Below are 25,277 nucleotides of genomic sequence, written 5' to 3'. Positions count from 1 at the left end.
TAGATTACTGGATCAGAGCATCTCCAAACCTACAGCTCTTGTGGAGTGTTCACAGTCTGCATCTATTAAAGTGTCTATGGTCAGTATCTATTAAAAGTGGTCCAAGGAAGGAACAGTGGTGAACCGGTGACAGGGTCATGGGCGGCCAGGGCTCACTGGTGCACGTGGGGAGCGAAGGCTGGCCCGTGTGATCCAGTCCAACAGACGAGCTACTGTTGATCAAATTACTAAATAAGTTAATGCTGGTTCTGGTCAGAATTCACAGTGCATCGCAGTTTGTTGCGTATGGGGCTGCATAGCCGCAGACCAGTCAGAGTGCCCATGCTGACCCCTGTGCATCGCCGAAAGAGCCAACAATAGGCACATGAGCATCAGAAATGGACCACGGAGCAATGGAAGAAGGTGGCCTGGTCTGATGAATCACATTTTCTTTTACATCATGTGGATGGCCAGATGCGTGTGCATTGCTAACCAGGGGAACACATGGCACCAGGATGTTCTGCCGGGAAACCTTGGGTCCTGCCATCCATGTGGATGTTACTTTGTCATGTACCACCTACCTAAGCATTGTTGCAGACCATGTACACTCTTTCATGAAAACGGTATTCCCTGAAGGCTGTGGCCTCGTTCAGCAGGATAATGCACCACGCCACAAAGCAAAAAAGGTTCAGGAATGGTTTGATGAGCACAACGAGTTTGAGGTGTTAACCTGGCCTTAAATTCCCCAGATCTCATTTCAATCGTGCATCTGTGGGATGTGTTGGACAAACAAGTCCGATCCATAGAGGCCCCACCTCGCAACTTACAGGACTTAAAGGATCTGCTGCTATCATCTTGGTGCCAGATACCACAGCACACCTTCAGAGATCTAGTGGAGTCCATGCCTCATCAGGTCAGGGCTGTTTTGGCAGAAAAAGGGGGGCCAACACCATATTAGGCAGGTGGTCGTAATGTTATGCCTGATAATTTCCTATTGTGCCATTCTAATTTCAAAAACAAAAATTGAAAAACACTAATCACATTTTACATGGGTTACGAAGAAAACAAATTATTCCTAGCATGTAAATAAATAGCAAACAAAACTGCACAACGGAGCAAACGGCTAATCTGCTGAAAGCATTCAGTTCCCATAGAAGCCACGCTCACGTGACTTTGTTGCTCTAGACAACAGTGAACGCGCAGCAGTCTGTTAGCTCGCAAAGTTAGCTAATTAATTAAAGTAGACGATTAGAGTGTCACTTGGGATTTATTTGCAAATACCTGTATTTGTTTATATAAAAAATGGCTGACATCATTCAAAAAGGAGACGAGCTTGGTCGTATCCTAGTGCAGGTAACGCCAAAGTATAAACTTGGCTGAGATTTCTTAGAGACTGCGAGCAGTAGCTGTCTACCAGACTCGTATAACCTTGTTAGATATGTATTACTGACTGTATTTATATGAGCTGCCATTTTCAGTTTTTTATTATTGTGTCTCTGTTTACGGGTCAGGTCCAGAATGATTTAATTCAGCTGAGGAAGAGGCTGGGACGAATAGACCAGGGCGGGATCTTGGATGTTGAGGCTCTTGAAGCGGCGATACGCAGGACAGAGAACGGCATCAAGGTCACTGACACTCAGCTTAGGACCATGTGGAGAAATCACAATCCACCAGGGTCAAACTACATCTATTACTCAGTTCAGGTTTCAGCCAATTTAATTAGTCACTTTAACTGAAGATATTTCATCCAGTCCTAAATGAAATAACTCAACTGATTAAGGCTCTGATTTGTTGATTGGAAGATCGAGGTTCAAGCTCCCACTGTTGGGCCCTTGATCAAGACCCCTAACTCCCCTGCTCCAGGGGTGCTGCATCATGGCTAACCCTGTGCTCTGACCCTAACCTGCAAGGATGGCATATGTGAAGAAAGAATTTCACTGTGCAGTAATGTATATGTGACAAATACAGACAACTTTAAAAAAAAAAAAAACTGTTAAAACAAGTAAGCTTATGAATCTGTTGACATTTTTATGCGAGTTCTCTGAGTCAAATGTTCAGAAATTAAAATACTGAACAATGGTTTCGAAAATGGACAACATACGATGCATTCAAATAATCTGACTAAAATATATAAAATAAATCTTTGCTGAGGGAAACCACAATATTTTATTGTTGTTGTTTTTTTTTTCGCTAAGTTTGACCCTGACTACATAAGACTTGAGATTGCTTGACTTACTGTAAATGAAAACAGCTGTGATATGAAGTGATCTATGTTCTTCTTTCATTTAAACTTTCCTGTTGTTTCAAAAGACATTTGCGCTGAATGACTGACAGAGACCCAGCATTTACAAGGCAGCCTACTCCAGGGAAAATTCATGATAAGCGGAATGACCTTAAACTGTATTTTCTATTTTTTATTTTGACCATGTTTTGGTTTAAATAAAAGAACATTATTAGAGTATTTAACAAAAAAAATGTTTTGGGATGGCCTTAGATGTGACTTTTTCAATTTATAACCTTCATTCATTCTTTAAGCGTCGTTTCTGTATTTCTCTCTATAAGTAAACCTATTATGCAGTGTTTGTATTGCACTAATTACTGATAGACAAGTAGAGGTGGATGGACAAACAGGGTATAGGGGCTGTAAATGACAAATGCATACCTTGGGCACTTACAGTATATTATCGTTTGCCTGATAAAATGTCCAATAGCTATAAGGAAGTTGTACTTATTAAAGATACATTTAAGTGTGTTAAATTGTGTGTTTGAGTGTATTATTTATTGTTGTAATATTTATTCAGAGCCGTACAGAGGAATATTTAAAGACGGCAAATAAGCAAGTACTGACGCTTCCCTTCATCAAACATGTTGAGAAGAAAATTGTGAAGGTCGCCAAATGGTATACTATACAAATCTATCTAACTATATATATAAATAGCAGATATTTCTGTAATATTTAATTGGCTATTAGAACGTAAGAACAGTAAGTGAATATTAATTTTCTCTCCTATAGGCAGCCACCCACTGATTCCATCCCATATGTTCCTCCTCAGAAATATCTGACTGCTGGAGCATCTCCTGGTGAGAAGGTTGGTGTTCTTTTTTTTGTTACACACTAAATTAAACCACTGATCCCTTCTTCTTTTTCTGCTACTACATTACTACTACTATTAGTACACTAAAGCACACCATTGTTTAGTCAGTAACCCATATATTTATGTTATTTCATCAGCACAAGGCAGCTTTTACAATGCGAGTTCTATACAACCCTGACCACCCAAAACACAGAGAGCTGATGCAACAAAACTATGGCATTCAACTTCCTGATTTCTACAAGAACCCTGGGACTAATGTGAGTTTTATTTAATGAATATTCTCTTATAGTTAGTATGAGCCTTTGGCTCTATAACAGCATGTAAATATTAGGGTATAGCTTGATCGCCCCTAGCAGCATATCTGAGACCTTCTCATATGACATAAAGGAAATGTTGGTATCTTTGCATCTTTAATGATTTAAAAAATATATATATTATTTGCTTTAAGGTATATTAAAATTGATATACAAATTGCATTATCTGATTTCACTAAATCATTGTACAACACGTGTTTTTGTTTTGCTTTGTGTTTGCAGGTATATTTTTTATCTGAAATTTCCCAGTTTATGATTTCAAGCAAATTAAGGAGAAGCAGATCTCAGCCAAATTAGAGTTCAGTGAGTGCTTTAATAAGCAATGATGTCAGCAGTTATTTTTCCATATGTGATATGATAACATAAGATAGAATGTATTAATCCTGACGGAAATTCTTTTGTCAGAGACTGCTTCGGATAACAAGAAAATAAATATAAATGGAATATAAATGAAAATAAATGAAATAAATAAAAAGTACTATATATATACTAGTACTAGTACTAAGATATAGACAGTATGCAGCTGCCTGGGGCAGTGGTAAAGTGATGTGATGGAGCTCGTATGGTAAGATGCATATATACACAGGTAAATTTTATATACAAATGCTCTCCCTCCAAAATGTTTTCATTTTCGCCAATAAAACTAATTTGTTGTCAGGTGGAATGCTAGTATTGTCACCCACTGTTAACTGCTATTACTATGGCAACAAGCAGGAGGAACAGCATAGTATAACCCTGCAACTTGGAGTAATACAACCTCTGCATGTGTAAATATCCCTTTACTCAGACTAAATGCATGAGTGAATGAATGAATGAACGAATGAATGAATTCAGATCTTAAAAATATTTCAATAAATGAAAGAATGAAAGTGTCACATGACATATATTGAACCAAACCTTCTGATTATGCATCACAGGATAAACTTTTTTCAGACTGCATACACATGAAATTATTTTATTAACGTAAAAGAAAATATTCTACATAACTTGCTCATTAACTTGTGAGAAAAATTGAAAAAGATTGACAGAGAAAATGCTGCAATCCAGAGAACCGTATTGCGTCAGAATTGTTTAAAAACCCCAAATCAGTAACTTCCTCTAGAATGAACCATTTTTCTTCAAACACTGTTGGGTGTTAAGTTGTTAAGTTGGATTCAGGTTTTTATTTTGCTGGAATGCGTCTCATCTGACTGTTGCCTTAAACTCAACCTATGTGAGATAAAAGTAAGTGATGGACAGGTCAGCATTAACAGATGAGTCTAGTCAGTATGCTTTCAAACATTTGTGAGTTGAAGTCACTTGCTTCGACAGTTACTGCAAAAGTCTGCGTTGGTCAACAAATTGATCTTTTCAAAGGTCACAGTTTGCTGTAGTGCTCAGTCTGCTTCATCCCTCTGTCTCTGGCATCCTGTGCCTGTCATGTGAAGAGAGATTCAGGGGGAGTTGAGGCTGTCAGGTTGCTGCATTGGGCGATGGGAGACTTGGCTGGCGACAGCAGACAGACGCAGATTGCTGCACATCAGTATTCTCCTGAGAAGGTGCCCAGTGCCTGATTGCAGTTGTATGGACTGCTGCTTTACAGCTGTCTCAGGACAGGTGCCGCTACCTGTTCCTGCATGCCAATAAGACAGACGCATCTTACCCACCCGGCAGCTGCTGGCAACATGCCAACTGTCTTCAACACCTCAGCACCAGCTCACTTCAGCGCCTTTAGAGCTGTTCTTCCTGCTGTGGTCATTTCGATGTCCCGTTCATAACACTTCCGCAGCTGGCAGGCACTGCTGGTGTGTCACTTGGCTCAGTGGTGTGAGAACACACAGCTATGGAATCTGCAGGAGCAGGATGGCAGGACTCCATACATGCTTATTTTTATAACCCTCTTCAAATCCCTACTCTGTGTTTCTGTGTAATATCTCACAAGCTGGGACTAAAATGCTATTTTCTGTGCAGAGATTTATGTAGATGCGACTTACTTGCTACTTTTACAATGACAGCTGTGTTTTTTTTTTTATTATTATTATTATTAAGCATCCTTTCATCCATTGTTGGTTCTAATAGGCTGTAAAATTGCAGTAGATAACATGCTTTTATCTGGTTCTTTCTGTAATGATATTGCATCCTTAGCAAATATATCTGTACATAATGAGCAGTTTGCCTGATTGATTGGTAATCATTAAAATGACCCTACTGGTAAGATTATCAGCATGAGAGTAAACATTGCCTTCTTGATAATCCAGACAGATTCCTGATTGCTTATTTTGTTGATAAATAACCGTGGAGCACTTCTTGCCTTTTGATTCATGAGCTGTTTTATAGCTATGAGGAACTAGGAGCATTTTGGGCATTGCTCTGATGGCATTTAATTCTTGTAGATCTCAAACAGCTGTTCACTCAAGAGAAACCAGGAGAGAAATAAACATTTTGAACCATGCTCAAAGTCTCCCGAAAACACTGCCAGCTTGTGATTGATTGCTGGAGGGAAGAGAAGCTTATTGGCTAGTTTACAATGTCATTAACTGCCTGTAAGCTAGCTCCAACTTTGTTTTAATGAATGCAGAAAATCTGTTGGTTGTAATCACACAACGTCGCGTTCCTTTACGCACGTACATTTGTGAACTCCAGCAGCCGATGAAATAGTAAAAGGGACAAGGAAGGAAAGGAAGAAACCATATTTCTTGACATCTACAAGCTGCCACCAGCCTGATTAATGGATGGCCTTCTTGCAGCCTTTTAGAACAAAGTTTTGTTTGGAGGGAGAAATCTAGTCAGTGACCCAAAACTAATAGTGTTCTTCTTGAACAAGCTATTGAGTGGGGTTTGTTCTTGTTTTGTTCTCTGAATAACGTTGTTTTTGGCAGTGGAGCCTGTAGGCAGAGCTTTTTTGCCTTAGCAAGGCAAAAGCATTCAGCTAATAACCCTTGCTTTAATATTTTTTGTATACACCAACTGATTTGAACCCATTTTTACAAGCACATCGTATATGCATAAACTCTATGACTGTGTAGAGAGAGTCCCTAAGTTAATCAGCCAATCAATTGGAAATCATTTGATGTGCCACACGGAAGAGATGGAGTGTGAATTTCTCCCAAAGGTCATAGCTATTCTCTCTCTTTTTAGGTGAGAACCCTGAAATCCCTGAGCTCTTCAGTGGCTGTTGTACCTATAGAACAAAACAGAACTATTCTCCATGCATCTGCTCTCTGTGATGAGGAAAAGAGTGCAGGCAAGTATCCACTTTCAAGTTCATCCCACCACTCATCCATCCATCTATCTATCTATCTATCTATCTATCTATCTATCTATCTATCTATCTATCTATCTATCTATCTATCTATCTATCTATCTATCTATCTATCTATCTATCTATCTATCTATCTATCTATCTAGATGTACTAGTATATATTATATTACTGCCCAGAGACCCAGAACTGCTGGCACTAAATTCTGGAACTGTGTCTTTTTTATTGGCCACCAGTCCCATACAAATGTTCCAGTTATGTGGTATTTGGTGTCTGCGCAAGACTGGCACAAGCAGGACCTTGAAGTTAGGTTAGCAGCATTGTTCATTACTGGCGGATTATGCCTATGATGTAACCCTGCTGCAACACTGTACACACACACACACACATACATTTTGAAATTTTCTGGAGGTAGACTTAAAATGCAGCCCTGGAATGAAAATGAAGCCATTACCAGACAAAGGACGATGCAATGATATCTTTTTTCTTTAACAAAATGATGAAGCAGGTTTTTTATATAAAATGTTGGACAATGAAACAAAATTGATTTGGGTCTGTTCTTGTTTTCGGCTGTTCTTTGTTTCCATATAGGCCTTGCCAGTCACTCAGAGAAAAGACTTCCTCCTTCAGCAGCTGATTTCAGTTTGGTGAAAAATCTTTTACTACCCCAGTGCCACAGAGAAGACAGCAGCACTAATAAAATGGGTTAGACATGTACCACTGTTTCTGTTAATGCTAGCATTGTGTATTCATGGCTTTTATGGTTTTGTCAATGTCTTGAAATAAAATGGTGTGCGCCATGTAGATGTGTATTATATGGACATTATATTTTCAAAGCTATATATAGCCGCCTAACAGTATAGATTTATTTACCTAGCAATATGTGGTATGAGTTACAAAAAAAACTGGATGAGTAAGAATGAAAACTTTGAAAAAGTCCAAAAAGAAATGTCCTTCTTGAAGCCTACTTCCTGACTTGCACAAAAGGTATTATGAGGTTTTATCTTGTGATCTGTGGACAGGAAAACACCAGAGGGACAGAACACAAAGTAAGGATGTCACCATAGCTTCCAAAACCATTGGTGCTAAATGCCCATCCATTTGGGCCACACTGACTCCTCCTCCCTCTGCCGCCTCCGAGAGCAGACTTCTTCCCTACGGATCAATACGACTCAACTATCGGGTAATTCAGCAAAAGCATTATAGTAACCTGCAGTTTGTGTCACTGAAAGGGTCGAAATGTTCATATTCATTCCCCATTCAGTTTTATACTTTCATTATGATTATTTATCAGTGGCCTAACACATGAGTTAGTAAAATTCCTGTGGTTTAATCACTTTATGCTACTTTTATTGGCATCTTATAATCACTAATGTTCACTGTGTTAGGAATAGCCTCAGGGTTTACATGTAATAAATTATGTAAACGCTAACTTCTGCATAGATTTTCACAAATCAGTGACTTTCTACCATTAGCCTTGCTTACCGCTAATACTTTTTCTTTATTTACATTTTTCCAATTGATATACAGTACTGTGCAAAAGTAACAAGCCAGTTATTTTTTCTGGACGGTTAATTCATTTGTAGAAATATAAATGCTAAAATATTGTTTTTTTGTATTAAAAGCAACAGGAACAGAGTAAAACTCTCTGAGACATAACCTTAATATCAGGAATGAATGTATATGGAAAATATTGTTATGTGCTTAAATATTTCTTATCATTTGTGTTCAGTGTGCTCCAGCTTTATCACCAGCTCCCAGTAGCCAACACTTCTTCAGCATAGTGGAGGGTCGAATTGATCCAAGTGCAGCCGACTTCTGCACTTTTAAGGAGTACTACTGTCTACAGTGGAGCACTTTGCTAGAGGCACTGTGGCAGCTGGAGCGGTTGCTGAGCCAGTTTGCCGTGCCTCATGCACTGGTGTGTGGCGATCGACTTGTGGCCCTGGCACAGTGTGGTGAGCTACACTGGGGCAGGCATGAGTGCCTCCTCTCTGCTCTGGGGAACAGGGAGGAGGTGCTGGAGCTGATGAAGAGGCCTGGGCAACGCTACAAGGGCGAGGGTGGCCGGCGGGCGGCTGCTGTGCGCATCCAGGCCTGCTGGAGGTGCTATCACACTCGCACTGCCTACCTGCACCAACAGAGACGCAAGTGGGCAGCCAGAACCATTGCCATTTCCTGGCGATTGCACACCCAACTGAGCCACGTGAGGAAGAGCCTGCAGGCCACCCGACTCTGCCACCTGGAGAATTACCACAGCAGAGCAAAGGTGAGAGTCATAATTGCACATTACAGCCACACAATCATATTGAAGTAATCTTAGTAAAGTACACACATACAGTACATAGACATTTACAATGCTTAGAGGTAAAAATAAAATCCAACAAAATATTATGATACCCATATTTAATACTATATGCTTATGCAAATGGTGTAATATAATCATACAAATGGTGGCCTTAGTGTTATCATGATGTTAAGTCTGAAGCTAAGCAGGCTTACTGTGCTTAATATTTCATGATAAATACATATCCAGTTTATATTTACATATCCACAGCAAACACTTATTAAGAACATATATAGTATGATCTTACTATGTATGAAGTGTTGATAAATGTATAAATGTTCACTGAGCAAGAAGGAAAAGATTAGATTCTTTGGTAATTACTGTATGTGAATGCATGCCTTGGTTTCTTGGAGACAAGTTAAAGTCCACTAATCACTATAAATCCACCTTTTTCTGCTGTGCCACTGCTTAAACAAGACTGTTATAAATTAAATTCCTGTGTAGACATACTCCCGCTAGAAGCAATGGGATTTCAGGTGCCTCTCACACCCACATGGTAAGCGTCAGCATATCCAGTTGTTAGAGCAGATGTTTTCCTGTGCCATCATCCCCGTAACATCTTTATTAATTAGGATGCACACTTTCATTTGTTCATACCGTCACTCTACCATCTTCTCTGTAAGAGCAGACAAGAGTGTGTGTGTGCGTGTGTGTGTTTCCACCCTTTAAGCAGTCAAATTGTGTTAATTAAGCCTTAATCTACCCCTGGCAGAAAGCATCATGTAACCTGCTAATTGAATTAATAGAGGGAAGATGTTTTGAAGCATGCGCTTAGCAGATTTAATGAATGGGATTTATGCTTGGTTTGGCAACGCAAAGCCCAGAGAGAAAGATGAGTGTAATTTGCTGTCTGCTTGTTGCTCATGATGGGCCAGCAATGTGTGTGTGTATGTGTGTGTTTGTGTGTATGTGTGTGTCTGTGTGTGTTATTTGCTGCATGGAATTCATTTATCTTCTGTTGTGTTTTGCATTGGATAGCATTTGGCTACCAACTGGAACCACCTCATCACCTCCAAGAGGACCATTATACACATACCTTCCTTAGGTACTGCTTTTCCTTCTGGAATGTTATATATCCTGCCTGTGTCTATGAAGGTTCTTTGGTTGCCTCCTAAAAACCTCCTGAGTGATTGATTAAGTGAGTGAGTATGTGTGTGTGTGAGTGTATGTGTGTGTGAGTGTATGTGTGTGTGTGTGTGTGTGTGTGTGTGTGGTGCCATGTGATGAAATGGCCCATCCAGAGTTTATTCCCACCTCATGACCAGTATTCCCAGGATAGACTCCTGATCCACTGTGACCACTGAAGATGAATGAAGAATACTATATTTAGGAATTTGGTTTATAAATACCAATTTTCAATTTAGATCATCTAGATAATATAAAATCATATTTGGGTATTTCAGAATTTTTTTTTCGCTCCCAACAGACTCAGTTCAGCAATTAAATCTGTTTATGCTGTGACCTGCAATCAGTGAGCAGATACAAATAATAAAGGGAGGAATGCGAATAGTAATTAGCAGCAGATGGAGTGGTGTATTTACACTGGGGGTGGCTGAGGAGAGTGCTGTGTGAGCTGGGATAATTAAGAAGTTGAACCCTATTGTTTTTATTGCCACACTCTGATAGTTCAGCTGCATTTAATCATTCGATTACCTTTATGTGCTTTAAGTAGAGCAGTCTGTTGCAAAATCTGTGCATCTCATGTTAGATGGATTGATGTATTTACTGTTTGTGTGTGTGTGTGTGTGTGTGTGTGTATGTGTGTGTGTTAGGATACTCCCAGGAACAGCGTCACAGCCTAAGGAGGTTTGATATACTGCAGAACACTCAGATGGGTCGGCTGTGTGACATTAGAGGTATAAACTGCGGTGCTGGCCACATGTTTATAAATGTTTAATGAAATGCATTGTATGCACCTTTTTTTAAAGTGAACTTAAGTCGTTTTATCTCACTCACATTGTTAATGACAGATAAGAACGTGGAGGTGATCTATGTGTGTCCGGTGCATCTGAGAGAGGACTTGGTCCACTACTACACTCATCTTCTGGGCTTGAATGAAGCTGAAGAGACAGGGAAGCCCACACCTTCCAACTGTGCCAAACGTTTCACCATCCTTACACCCGAGGCACATCAGTACTTTTCAGTAGGGGTCACAGCACAAACACACACACTCGGTTCCAGTGCAGACGCTAACCATCTCTTGAAGCTTTTTGTCACGTGTTATCAACGTTGTGAATTTCAAAATGTTTCACTTCATATAAAATGAAGGAGAATCGTTACCAAGAATCGTGGTTGGCATTTCTGTTTGTGGCCTCTAGGGGGTGTCTGTGAGGCATATTGTTTTGGTGTAGTGCTTAGAATACTGGAGTGTGTGGCCCCCCTCTCAGTTATGCACGCGTGGTGATGAAAAGTTTGTTTTCCTCATATTTATCTGAGCAGAATGTTTTACATGCATCTATCCTTTTATTATCATTTTATAGGTGCTTATGAAATGTGTATAAATAAATAAGGACATTAGATTAAAAAGTAAATTATTAATGAACTGCAACTATGGCTTTTACTCAGGTTAAAGGTTACCTCTTGTTGTTTTAATTGCTACTGCAAATCACTGTAATCGCATGCAATAGCCTGTATTATAATGTACAGCACAATCCAATATCTAATACCAGTGGGCTCAAAACGTGATTAAACAAAAGGCTGCTTAGCAGACCAGGTCCTGTGTACATTCGATCCAACTCTTCATGTTTACTGCGTATCAATACGGCGTAAGTGACCCTGCCCACTTCTAAACAGAAGCCAGCACTATAGTCTTACTTACTGCCTGCCATTAACTTGCAGCTAAACTCGGGCACCAGGTTGTCCTCCTCGCTTTTCCCTATCGATTGCCCAGCTTGGCGGCATGTGTAAACTCTGCCAGACCTGTCAGTGGGATGAATCGCTGTTCGCCGATGCCAGTGACAGAAGGGAGAACTCCGTATGGATCAAATAAATACAGATGTGGAGTAATTAGTGCGAGTCCCAAGAAACCCATCGCTTAGCATGCAGAAAACATGGGCTGGAGGGTGTGCACAAACCAGAGCCTCCCCTTTGCTGTCTTTTGTCAATTTAACCTGCTGCTGAGTACAGGAGAGGTCACGACCCCTCCGGCTGCTCCTAATGGGCCCTCTGCGTGTATATACACTAATAAATTATAGCTGCAGACAAAAGGAAGACCTCAGAGGCAGGAAAAGAAAGGACAGTTATTTATGTACAAAAAGCAATGTAGGCAAGTTTTGTGTACAAAGAGAATGAGATAAAAGCTACACAGTATTAATTGACTTGATGTTTTATGAGGACATAAATATTTTTGATATTTGTATTTTTCTAATTGACCACAATAAACACGATGTTGTAAATGGTAATTGTTTATTGTTTATCGGTTCTATATTCTTTTCTCTATAACATGAAATTGTCTTGTAATTTAAGGGTCATTTCATGAAATGAATCCCAAACACCCAGTTACATATTATTTCTTTTCTTACAGAGTCACTGCATGTGTGTGTCCACGCTGCTGAAGTACAGCCCACACACTCTGCGCCGTATTAAGAACCTGATCCAGGGGAAGCAAGCCTATTTAGTCAGTGGTGTTCCTCACATGGATGATCTGGCTGTGGCAGATGAGTTAGGAGTGCCAGTCCTAGGCCCCGAGCCTGCTGTGGCACAGCTATATGGAACAAAGTCTGGAATCAGGAGGATCTTCAGCAGCAGTGGTGTTAGCATGCCCCCAGGACAAGATGATATATACACACTGCAGCAGGTCTGCCTGATAAGTGCACATATACAAACTGTTCATCTTTAGTTCCTTAATCAATTCAATTAACTTTCCCTTCTAATGATTATGGCTTGTAGTTCGGTGTAATCAACAACTTAGTACAATAAGCATGCTGTTAGGACTAAGATTTTAAATGTTGATACCATTGTGCAGTGAAAATTTGAGATTGTTATCATGAGTTTATTATAATGAAATTTAATCTTACCTTTACTTTTTTGCAGAACAGACTAGCATTCTGTCTGTCTAGCATTCTGGTCATTATTATAGTCTAAATGTTTTCTGATTTGGAAAATTACTGTGCACATCATGCTTTCTTTTCTCAGCTGCATGAATGTTTTGCCCAGCTGATGACAAATCATTTAGAGGTGCAGCGTTGGCTGTTTAAGATGGATGACGGGTTGGGTGGCTATGGCACAGCCTACTGTGATGTCTGTCAGGTGAGCTTCCGGCCCTGGGCTTTGCAGGAGTATCATCGTCACGGACCACAGATGTGGAGTATGGCTTGGGCTCAGGTAAGGGGCCTAACACTCTCCCGTACTTCAGACTTTCTTTCTGCATTTGCTTTAGAGCTGCAATCCTGATAGTGCTTCAGTTGTAATGGCTCCTCTTTGACTCATGGAGCACTTTGCCGGAAATTCATTTTCCAGTTGTATGTAGAACATGCTCTTTTGTCACTATTTTCCTTTGTTTAAAAAAAACATTTTATGGTATATAGACTGCCTAATGAGAACTTGTAAATGATATGTGAGCTGAACAAAGTTGTTTGGAATGGTTAGGTGTTAGCATATTGGATTGTATTCTAATTCCCATCAATATAAACACATTTGCTAAGCAGCTAAACATTGATTTGATATATCTCTAATGCTATGTGTAGCTCCCTTGGCTTACACTCCTTTATTCCTCATAGGCTGATAATGGGTCTTTTGATTTTCTGTCACGCATTAATTACTATTCTTTGCCATTAAACTGTAAGCATTGTGTAAACTAATTACAAAGTTATCATCATATAGGCATGCAAGACCTGGCCCAGGCTTTTTTTTTATTATAGACTTGTTCTCTTTAAATGGAGGAGGCTTAGTGCCCTGCCTCTCAGCAATTAGCTCAGTCCTTAATTCATGTGAGGGCCGAGTGAGGGGATGTAATTGTGGCAGCATTGGCGCTGTTAATTACAGGGGTAAGCGGTTGAGACCCAGCCAAGCTTCATTATGGCAAAAGCAAGTGAAGGAGGTTTAAATGAAGAGGGGGGGAGCTCTTCACCAGCTGGGGTCCCTGAGAGAGGCAAGGGAGTTGGGGCCTGATGAGCTGGCCCTACACCCTCAGGGCTCTTTGGCCATATGGAAGCAAGCGTTGGCCTTTATTCCACCACTCCAGCCTTTTAATCAATGGCAAGCCCCGCTAACAGCACGGAGAGCGTAGGGGTTACCCCGGTGTGTCATCCATTTTCTATAGATCTGTATTCATATGCTGCTGTTAATTCACTTGTTCCAGTTTAAGTGCCTCTCATGCCGGGAACATGGATTTTGCCAAATGTGAACAGTTATGTTTACAGTAGGGCTATTTGCATACCGTTTAAAATAGATTGCTTGCTCCTCTGAGTTTTATCTTTATGACTGCACACCAATAAAATTTTAGCATGAATGCTGAAATATTACGGTTCAGTATTATCAGTCTAAGTTTTTAATTGCAGGGGTGTTTTGAGGAATAATGGGTAAATATTGCCTTCTGTTCAATGAGTGATTAGATTAGTATATATACAGTCTTCTGCTCAAGCATATGCCTACACCCAAATGTACCAAAGCCACAGAACACAGACCGTTATGGTGTACTTTCTCAGTGACTCCACACTCATTTACTATTTGCTGTATGCATTTATCAAATATAGTCTCTTAGTAAACATTTTTTAGTATTGTGGACCCAGTAATATTCTGTCTGACATGTCTGTGATGAACCATGTGGAAATCTCCTGCTATTTTCCAGACTGTGTGCATATTGTTTAATTATTGATTGTGCTTTAATGCAAGGGCAATTAACAGACACAGAACCCATGTGGTCTTTTAGAAAAACAGTCAGCCATCGTCACCCTGAGGCAAGTTAAAGAATACACCTGGAGGGTGTATAATGAAAGATTTGGTCATTTTAGGATGAATGGTATATAAGAGGCCCATGTCCTGAGGCACAGTATCTCAGTCTTTCAGCTTTCACCCCATTCAGAAAAGAGGAGCTAAAGACGTATGGCTCTCATGCCACTGAATGGCTGGATGAGCCCATAAATGCTATATGTTACACATTACACACTTTCTCATACTGCCAACACATGGGTCATTATACACAGTGTGAAATTATGTTTAATAGGATCAACAGATGGGCAGTCTGCTAATAGTTTGATTTGGGAAAGGTTAGAAAAACGTATGTTGTAATAAGATTTGTGAATGAGGCTTTTTCCGAAATTTGATTTGTGCTAAATGTTAAACAAATCACAGAATTACATTTTTAGTTAAATAAATTTAAAATGTCAAGATTGATAGTTTTGACATTTCACAAATTACTGCTATTTTTGTGTTGTAAATGTTACTGATTATTTGATTTTGAGAAATACTTCCAAAAACATGGCCGGAATATGAAACAAATCAGCGTCCTCCCCCAATGTCCCCACTGCTGCTGATGAATGTTTTATAAAATAAAAAAGTCCTTTGAAAATGTTGCACTTTATAATGGAGAGCTGAAACAGCAATCAGTGTATATCATTTTATTTTTCTATTGTCAGATTGCTTATCTTTATGTGAAAACCAGGCAAGACCAGACTCTTCTCACACAGCACAGCCTGCAGTTTAAGTCCAAATAAAGGATGGCAGAAAATTCCTCCTTCCTTCTACCCTGTTGTTCGTGCGAATGTGCAGTAGCAAATTCTCTGAATGCGTGTGCTGTTCTGGGGGGGAACAGGGGGCCGCTTCCTTGCACGCTTTTTGACGCACCATTGTGTGCTTTATGACTTGTGACAGGGTGAAATCACTGTGCAGTGATTGACCCTGGTTCTTACAGTACTTGAATATGATGATGGCTGTTTCATGACTGGAATATCAAACTCCTCATCTCTCATCTTGCAAGGCTGCTCACTGGAGTTAGTTGTAACACATTTGCTTTATAAACTATGTGCATAAAACAGAAATGTAAAAGAATTTATGACGGAAGATGTTTGCATTATGCTCAACGTCTCACGATATTATTCCAAAACTCCTGCTGCTACTTCATTTATCAGGCAGGATTTAATAAATAAGGTTATGCCTTTAAAATGAGTGAATGTCTTTTGGTACCCAGTGGGAACTTCTTCCTTATCTCCTTTTCTGTTTAAAATGAGCTGAAATACGAAAGCTGAAATGCACTGTTCTATGTTCATCTCAGTTGTGAGAGCATTATGGAACAATATGCTTTGTAATAATCAGGTTTTAACAACCACTCACAGAAAGTCAAACTGTGCAATTAACAACATAATCAAGTGCCACAGCCAATATGGCATTTTCTAGTTAGAGAAACAAGAGATATATTGATCAGTGACTGTCCGTGATTGATCCGCTGATTGATCGGCTTGCTTAGACATTTATCAGCTTGCTCGTGGCCTAAGTTCTTTGTGGCAGGTGCAATCAGAGCCCAGTCAGTTAAAGTCATTATGCAACTGTGGTACTCTGACTAGCTGTCAGTCACCGCTTCCCCCAATCACCCCATTATTTATTAGCAGTTACACTACAACCTCTAGTGTTTGATTTACACTAGACTCCTGAACTAAGGGAATTATTGTCACCTGAGTACTAAATAACGGTGTGTCTCTGTAGATTAGTCTTGAATAGATGTTTGTCATGATTTGTCTGCTCACACAGGAACGAGTGCTAAAAAAGTTTCTGGAGGCAGTGCCTGCTCTGTTGGCCGCCCATGCCAAGCCTTTTGACACGTCCTGCTATCCAACCTGGAGCTGCTTCCTGGAGCACTTTCTCAGAAAAGGTAAAAATGGAACTATTCCTACCATTATCAGACTCAAATACCACTGGGCCTTCATAATATCTGTCTGTGACGGCTTCTGTCCTCTCTCAGGTGGCGTGATTGAGGCTTACCCTCCTTCAGATAGTGTGACCTGTATAACAGTGGATCTGCTGGTGGAGCCAGGTGGAGGAGTATGCATGCTCTCCTGTGGAGATCAGCTGCATGGGTCTGGTTTCCTGCAGGTATCAGGCTGCTCTGTACCACAGAGTTCTGTTTGTCCCGGTGTCCTGTACTCCATCTGCATGCGGATAGGCAAAGCCTGCCAGGAAAGGCACATCCTGGGCCATATTTCCCTGGACCTTGTCACCTTTCTGGAGCTTGGCACGTTGGAACAGCAGGTCAATGATCCTTATTCAGATCAAACATGTTCAATACAGCCTTATTTGTTAACCTAAAGTCTTGTGATTGGCTCATATTAACTGATATGAAGTTAGCCCAGTTTAAATGGTATCATAATCTAGTTTAAATAAATATTGTATTTGGTTAGTGGCTATTTTAAGGCACAGATGTGTCTATTCATTCCATTTTTTCAGAAATAAGAGCACTGAGAGATGCACTGAAGAATCAATGTCACCAGTAGATTTTACAGTCAGTGAAACAAGTCTTGTTTCAGGCTGCTGAGATGAGGTCAGACATGTGGCTCTATTGAGTTAGTGCCTTTTTACTGCCGTTTTGGCTCTCACCTTGCTGCTATCAGTGCTCAGTCTACTGTGTTAAGAAAGAGATGTTACTGGGTAGATGGATGGCTCCTGGAGGGTCCCCTCCCATCTAATAAACTGTCAGGCCTTATTGTGTCAATAAACTAATTCCCCGTTTAGGGCCTTGGCCTCTGACCTTGTAATGCCTCAACCATTTGATAGTTGTCTTGTGTCTTGTCTGGTCGTAGTCTCAAATTCATCAGACATAGCATTCTCTGGCAGTATATCTCTATTATTAACAAAGCAAATAATATGTTTTATTATGTTAACTTGTCACTGATTAATTCCAAGTGTTTGTTCTGGATTGTCATTATTTATAAGTGCATAGTAATATTGGGTAATACATTAGAATTTCACCAGCGGCAAATGCTATATGTATGAACCAGGCCATGTGATGAAGCTTGTTTTACCGCTGAATTTATATGAATTCTTTGGCATTGTTTTAAATTAATCTGTTATTCACCATATTTATAATTGACCACTTAAAAATACTGGAATAGTTAATCATCAGTGATCATCAGAAATAGAATACTGCCAATAGACTATAGTTGGAATTTTAATAGCAACTAGTACCATCTTAATCATTAGCTGTTTAACTGTGGCCTCAATACTAACCAGGATCATTATGGTGCACAGTAATTGTCAGATGTAGTTCTATCAATTCTATATTTACAATTAGTTAAAATACACTGATACCTGATTAGCTGGCAGGCTTTAAATGTGCAATAGTCTGATCTCTTTTTTCCTCGCTGAAGTCAGTCTAGCCTTCTTGGCCACTAGAGGGCGAAGTATTGCACTCTCATTTAATTGTCTACATTTAAAAAGAGCCTCTAAAGCCTTCTGCTATTCCCTAAATGTTTGTAAGGCCTGTTGAGAGATGGAAATGCTGGTGGTTTAGAACACCAAGGCAGTGGTGTGTGGACTGCCCTTGTGGAGCGCATGGGGCAGGGGGGAGCTCCTTGATCTGATCTCCTCCAGTTTTAAAGGCATTAGAGCTTGTAAAAAAAAAAAAAAAGACATTTACTCAGTGCTGATGGATCCAAAAGCCCCCTGGAGAAGGCCTATACAGTCCACAGCAACCTGCAATGTGGGCTACTATAATACACACATCCTTTAGAGGATTTTATTACAGAGGTCTTGTTGTGCTGTGCAAATATTTGACATTTTAACAGTGCACTACTCTATAGTGGAATTATATGGAGAATATTGCTAAAATGGACAGACACAATGCAGCAGTAAATGTTTGATGTGACAGTGATAATTCTCTGCTACATTATGTGATATATTACATACCATTGGACAAGCTAGCCACAACTTCTGCACGTGAAAATGAATCATACATAGATGTCAAATTCATCTGTCAGAAAATGAGAGACTATTTTTAGGTTTTATGATGGACTTGTCCAGTGAAATGCAATTATCAAGATAAAAATGCACAAAGTGAATTTGATTCTCTGAGTGTTCATGAGAAGGCAAAAGGAGTTCAGACAGAGACTTACGGGCGTTACGGTCCCATTTCTCTCAGGATGCAAGCGGTGTGGGAAGGGGGGGGGGGGTTGAGAGCCCGACCAGAGCAAACCTGTCTCTATTTGAACATCAATTTACATTCAAACCTGTTGCTAAAAGCTGGTGTATTTTTTAAAGGGATTCAAAGGGGTGGGGGGACACATGTGTTTGCCCTTGTAGGTCTGCCTCACATTGTGTGTAAGGGGAGGCTCAGCTGCAGGATTGCAGTTTTTAATGAAAGCAAAGAGGCTATAGAAAACAGGTACAATCTGGGCGTATATATCAGACGCCTTTGTGGAAGCTGACAATGAGGCAGGCCTGGGTGATTCTTACAGACTGGCTAAATAGCTCTCTGGAGCCTAGCCCATCACACAAACCCCCAGTATTAACTGTGGTCAGGAGACATGCCTGGATCGATTCAGAACAAAACCTAGGTCCTTCTTTGAGCACTGCTAGACTCACAGCTGGACATGGATCTTAATCTTGTATTTTTTTTTTTGCTTTGCATTAAGCAGTGTATTGAGATGCAGGAAAGCTATTCATATAGGAAGGACAATGTTTTAAAATGTAATCAATTGAAATCATTAAAAATGTTTTAAAGATACTGACCATATTCATATATAGCAGTGAAATATGGCATATTAGAGTGGTTCATCAAAATTTTCCTCTCTGAAATATAACATGTTTGAAATATCTAGGACAAATTCTAGATATAGAAAAGGAATATTACACTATTTTAGTATAAAGTTTGACTGTATTGTTCTTATTATAGTCCATATCCATAGACTGGCTTTAGTTTGGGGTTAAGCTTAAGAACTGAAGCAGTAAGATGTGAGCCCTGATTAAAAGCATTGGGGGCAGAGATCAGAAGCTGGGCTGCCATTTGCATTCCCTGGCAGGAGCGTTTAGCTTGACAAATAGAGACGACGGCAGAGGCTGCCAACTGCCACTTAGTTATTAACAACTCTTTCACTGGTGATTTATTTCCCACTGTTTGAAATGGGGCATAGCTATTAGTTTATTATCAAGGAAAATTAGCCCTGTTTAAGAATAAGGCCACGATGGGGCTTGACCCCTTAATATCCTTATAATGATGCCATTAACCATACAGATGTGGAGAGAGTATCCCATCAGGCGGTAGACACACAGTTATACAGACTCATGCCACACTCTCTCTTGTTCTGTCTCACGCTCGCTCGCACATGCACACAGTGGGGTATTTTAATGTCCTACAGTTCACTCATAAACCCTTTCACAGTGTTCATATAGGCCAGTGTTTGCCAAAGTGGAATTCATGAAGCAAAGGGTATCTTTGATTTTTTTAAATTAATTTCTTACAGTAGTAGAAATCACAAATGATCATTATCAAAGTTATTACATTTATTATAAAGCTCTTATAAGCCTGCTTGACTGTCTCTTGAGTTGATTGGGTTTAATCCAAACCTCAATAACTCAATAAGTTAGTCTATAAATAATATAAAATTGGACCTAATGTGTTCTGTCACTGAAATGTTCAGAAATCAAAAGCCACATGGCTGTAATGAACACTCCGAATATTACAGTACACATTTAAATTAATGCTTATGAAACAAATCTCTACTGGTGGGTTCAGGGAATTTATTTCACAACTAAATAGATTGACAGATAGATTGATACTTTATTGATCCCGAAGGAAATTCCAGACTAGAAGGAACTAAACAACTTCCTTCCTACAAAACATTTGAGAACCCCAGATATAGACTATCAACATACTATTAAATGTAGTATACTACTGTGACATTTCTGTGTAGGCACAGCCAATGTTAGGGAGTTAATAGAATTTATGGCACTCATTATGCCCTATATGAATAGAATGCTAATGTGCATGTGTGTGTGTGTTTGTGTGTATATATGTTTATCTCTAGGTGTGGGCTGTTGATCTGGATCTGGGCTACAGTAACCAGCTGGCTATGACCCAGATCATGCTCCATATCACAGGAGGAACACTGAATTGCCACGCAGGATGCCTGGAGGTTCCTTCTCCTGTCCGAAACAGCAAGCCCACTGCACACCACAGAGCTCCAACAGCTAATGCCGTACTGCTCAGATACACTTATCCTTCCTTTTCCATTTAGCTTCGTGTTAGGAATCATCAGCTACATTTCAGAATTGTATTAAGAGGTCAGGTAGATGATGTTGCTATAGCAAGTGATCAGTTGGTTTTGGCACAAGGTTGCTTGAAATGGAGGAAGACATTAGCTATTAGTTTATACATTAGCTATTGGGGTTGTTAAACATGACCATGTAGCAGAGGAATGTAATTATCCCACATCTGTTGCCAGTGAGTGGACTAGAGAGCAATAACAGTCCTCTCAACAGGATATTATATCTATATATCACTGCATCTATAAAGAGTGATCAGCTGAAGGTTTGTTGTTTTATTTTTGTTAAATACAACTAAACACTGTAATTATGCTTTGGACCTGATTGGTGTTTAGATGTTAAATTCATTATCATTTTGATAGATGAGCCTAAATAATCAACCCATTAATAATTCATACAGCATTCATTATGCATGTGTATGCATGCCTGAGCACCTCATCAACCTGATGCCGGCCCCCTAAACAATAGACTTTCTTTATTAGCAGCAAGCACAAGTTTACGCTTGTTAATCTGAGACTTGTATTATTTTATCAAACATTCATTTAGTTTGTGTATGCATGTGTGTGGCTGAGTGTATTTCCTGCCCTGCTCTTGGTTAATGGCTCTAGCTTTGGCCATCACTTGGGCCCTGAATATTACAAACACAATTAAATCCCGGCTGGAAAGTCTCTTTATTGTTGGATGAGGACAGTGCCTTTGACAGCTCAAAGCAGAGCTCTATTGGAAAGAATTACATTGCCTCTCTAGAGTGTGCTGAGGCCATTGCTCGTACCTTACCTCTGTCAGAGAGAATATGCTTCATGCCTGCTCACAGTCCTCAGAGTACTGCCACTCTCAACTATTCAGCTCCTGTAGCATGCTTTCAGAAACATCATTTAGCTACTCTTGCTGTGAGCGTGCTTGTCTTTCCGAGGACACCTCTCTGTCCTCTATTATGCGTTAAACTAACAATCCAGGAATTGCCCTCTTGATATCCCTATCCAGCTTTATGAGCAATAAACGCTTTGCCAGCTGTGGGCCCATGATATTGTGTATGTTTTAATTGCAGACATCATGTCAGTCTGCATTTCAGAAATGGCACCATGGCTCAATTAAAACCTCATCATGCAAACACATCTACAACAAAATGTGTTATTTACATGATGGGTGATTAATACTAGTACTGGATTAATGATTTCTTTGTGTCTTCTCAGCCAGCACCAACAAGAAGTCATTTTGCAGTGCTGAGCAGCCGGCTCTATCACAGCAACCTCTCTATGGTCCACTACAGTGTGTTGTTCCAGATGTGCAAGGCACACGGCATCGGATTTAACATCAAGGTAAAACCCCTGTGCTTTTCCGGATTGTACATTAGTACCCGAAATTACTGACAATCAAACAGCTATGTACCACTGTAGCTTGTCACTTTGCTTTGTATAGACTCTATATCCATTAACATTTTCCACATAAAGATTTCATTTCCACTGTATGACTGAAAAAAGATGATGTTAAGTTATGCTCACTCAGTGCCAACCATAATTTCAGGAAAGGCAAGGCTCTGTGTTTGCACTTCATGACAGTGCAGAAAGGAGCAGCCTTGGCATGATGTAAGTTAGCACAGATGTGCTCTAAGCCCTTAATCATCTATTAACCACTGTTCTGTACAGAGCCCATGGAAGTATCTCCGATTTCTTTCTCCTTTTTCCTTCTGTGCTTATTCTCTCCTATCATTCACTGTATTTACAACTATCAGCTTTCTCCAAGGACTTAATTTACCTCCTACACATTTCTCTGCAAATACCTCAAATGGAAAGTATAGTCTCACGATATACTGCCAAGCACAATTAAACACATTCATCACTCCTGTTCTATGGCTAACCACTCAAGCCCTGCTTTCTTCCCTTGTCTCTCCCTGAAGAACAACAGCCCTCTTTAAGCCTGAGAGCTCTCATTAAGCTCCCAGCAGCCCCGGCAGTCAAACAAGGTGATTTTGTTTCTAGTTTTCCGTCTGATGGCAGTAGATGGGGATCATTAGTAAGCTCGTTTGTCTCTGCATCTCGTTAACAGAACAATCTCACCAGATCTCCAGGGAGCGCTGCTGACCTTTGCTCGCAACCTCACTGTCATTCATCAAGAAATATCAGCCCCGAATATGCAAGGAGAGACCAATTTTAAGGTGCGGTGTTAATGAACTAATGATTGTGTGCTTTTTTCCCCTGAATTGAACCTCTCTTCTAAACATGAAACCTGTTAATGGCATCCTTTACACACTTTAATCATCCATTAAACACTGTCCTGTCATCAGCCCAATGAAGTATCTTTGGTTGTTAGGAGAGTAAAGGAAACAAAAGTTTTGATTGGTACAGACAAGCACCAATTACATTCACATATTTGAATTAAATTTTATCCCTCTGGAAATGCTTTGCTTTTCAATTAGCTATTTAGAGTGATAAGCGCACTGTGAGATAATAACCAGACTCTCTCATAGCCTTGGGAACAATGAGTGGAGAACTTGAAGCTGTTCCATTTACAATATTGTTTCTTAGAGCCCAAGTGCAGGCATTTTCAGTTTTGAGCATGGTATGTTAACCATTCAATTCAACATTATTTTGTTGCATCATTCTTTCAATTTCAAGAACGTTACCATTAATTGACATAGCATAACTACAGTGCTACCTTTTTTTAGATAAAAGTAAAATAAATATTTTGTTATATTGGTATATTTTGCTTTAAAAAATAGACGTCCCTGTTTTACAAATCTTGCAGCACATTTTGAGTGCAATGCTACTCTTGGAAATATATTGTGATGTAACATTGCAGATGTCCTTATTATGGTATACTTTCTATAGAAATCTATAGATAACCTACTGGAATTTGTCATGCTATAATATTATAAATTAAAGACTACCACTATTAGAGTCTCTGTCCACTTTATTAGGAGCATCTGTACAACTGCACATTCATGCAGTTTTTTAATCAGCCCAGCAACATAAAGTCATGCAAATGCAGCTCAAGAGCTTCATCTAATGTCTACATCAAACATCAGGATAGGAAAATTTGTGATCGCCTTAACCGTGACATGGTTGTTGGTGATCGATGGACTGATATGAGTATTTTAGAAACTGCTGATTTCCTGGGATTTTCACACACAACAGTCTCTAGAGTTTACAAAGAATGGTGCAAAAAACAAAAAACATATTGTGTAAGTAGGGTCTGCAGGCTGAAACACCTTGTTGATATGAGAGATCAGAGGAGAATAACCAGACCTGTCTAAGCTGACAGGAAATCTAAAGTAACTCATATAGGCTATCTTTGCAACTGGGGTGAGCATTTCAGCATGCAAAAAAAAAACTAATCTTGAGATGGATGAAGTACAACAACAGCACAGTCAGTGTTTATTGTTTTTCACACTCTGGCTTGTAAAATTCCCAGGCCATTTGGTATCAAGTAAAGTCACAAAGATCACACTTTTGCTTTATACTGATGTCTGATGTGAACATTAACATGAAGCTTGTGATGTGTATCTGCATGTTTTTTTGCATTGCACATGATTTACCACATGATTGGCAAATTATATAACTGCCCAAATATACAGGTGTACAGATGTTTCTTATAAAGTAGATAGCGAGTGTATAATATTGATAACATAATATATTTTATATGTACTCAAATGCACAGAAATCTTAATTGTTAGTAAATTGTTATTTGATGTATATTTAATGTTTGGTGTGTGGTTGTGTGTGTTTTATAGGACCTGATTAAGGATATCAAGGAGGTGCTGGGTGTAATAACCCACAACACTGACAAGGAGCAGAAAGAAAAGGAGACATGTGCAGATGTTTAACTTTTCTCTTACCAATTAAGCTCTACATATTTACCAACACATCTGCCTTATATATGGCAGATGTCTTCAAGTACACATGAATAGTTAAGTACGGTGTGAATAATATTGTAATAAAATGACAAATATGGCAAACGTTAGTAAATGACGTGATAAAATACTGAATGAAATGCATAGTGGCAGTGTTTATGGAGAATATGACCAACGAGTGTCCTTCTATCCCTAATTCTTTGGGTTGATTTCAGTCAGGCATGCCTGTTTGTACTCTTATGACATGACTGGTGGATAGTCCAG

At 39.6% G+C, this 25,277-nt stretch overlaps 1 protein-coding gene across 1 annotated transcript; it reads left to right on the top strand.

The window, feature by feature from the left end:
* The first annotated feature begins 1,171 nt into the window (after window positions 1-1,171).
* Window positions 1,172-25,277, top strand: iqch (IQ motif containing H). Its single transcript, XM_058386917.1, has 21 exons — window positions 1,172-1,332; window positions 1,491-1,604; window positions 2,781-2,878; window positions 2,993-3,068; window positions 3,212-3,331; window positions 6,506-6,611; window positions 7,219-7,332; window positions 7,650-7,810; window positions 8,360-8,896; window positions 9,953-10,019; window positions 10,747-10,830; window positions 10,945-11,117; window positions 12,498-12,770; window positions 13,109-13,297; window positions 16,658-16,778; window positions 16,869-17,155; window positions 20,926-21,096; window positions 22,357-22,482; window positions 22,688-22,749; window positions 23,210-23,318; window positions 24,894-25,277. Exons 1-21 carry the CDS (start codon window positions 1,282-1,284, stop codon window positions 24,984-24,986), a joined length of 3,132 nt encoding a protein of 1,043 aa, XP_058242900.1. The 5' UTR covers window positions 1,172-1,281; the 3' UTR covers window positions 24,987-25,277.

The sequence above is a fragment of the Hemibagrus wyckioides genome, linkage group LG04 (assembly GCF_019097595.1).
Source record: "Hemibagrus wyckioides isolate EC202008001 linkage group LG04, SWU_Hwy_1.0, whole genome shotgun sequence".
Classification (NCBI taxonomy): Eukaryota; Metazoa; Chordata; class Actinopteri; order Siluriformes; family Bagridae; genus Hemibagrus; species Hemibagrus wyckioides.
Note: the sequence above shows the minus strand (reverse complement) of the source record. Positions and strands in the feature narration are given on the sequence as shown.

Excerpts from the sequence above, each read along its gene's own strand:
- iqch (XM_058386917.1), top strand. The coding sequence starts at position 1,282 with ATGGCTGACATCATTCAAAAAGGAGACGAGCTTGGTCGTATCCTAGTG. Across the intron at positions 7,811-8,359 it reads CAATACGACTCAACTATCGG|TGTGCTCCAGCTTTATCACC; the intron begins GTAATTCAGCAA and ends ATTTGTGTTCAG. Across the intron at positions 22,483-22,687 it reads GCATCGGATTTAACATCAAG|GAAAGGCAAGGCTCTGTGTT; the intron begins GTAAAACCCCTG and ends CCATAATTTCAG.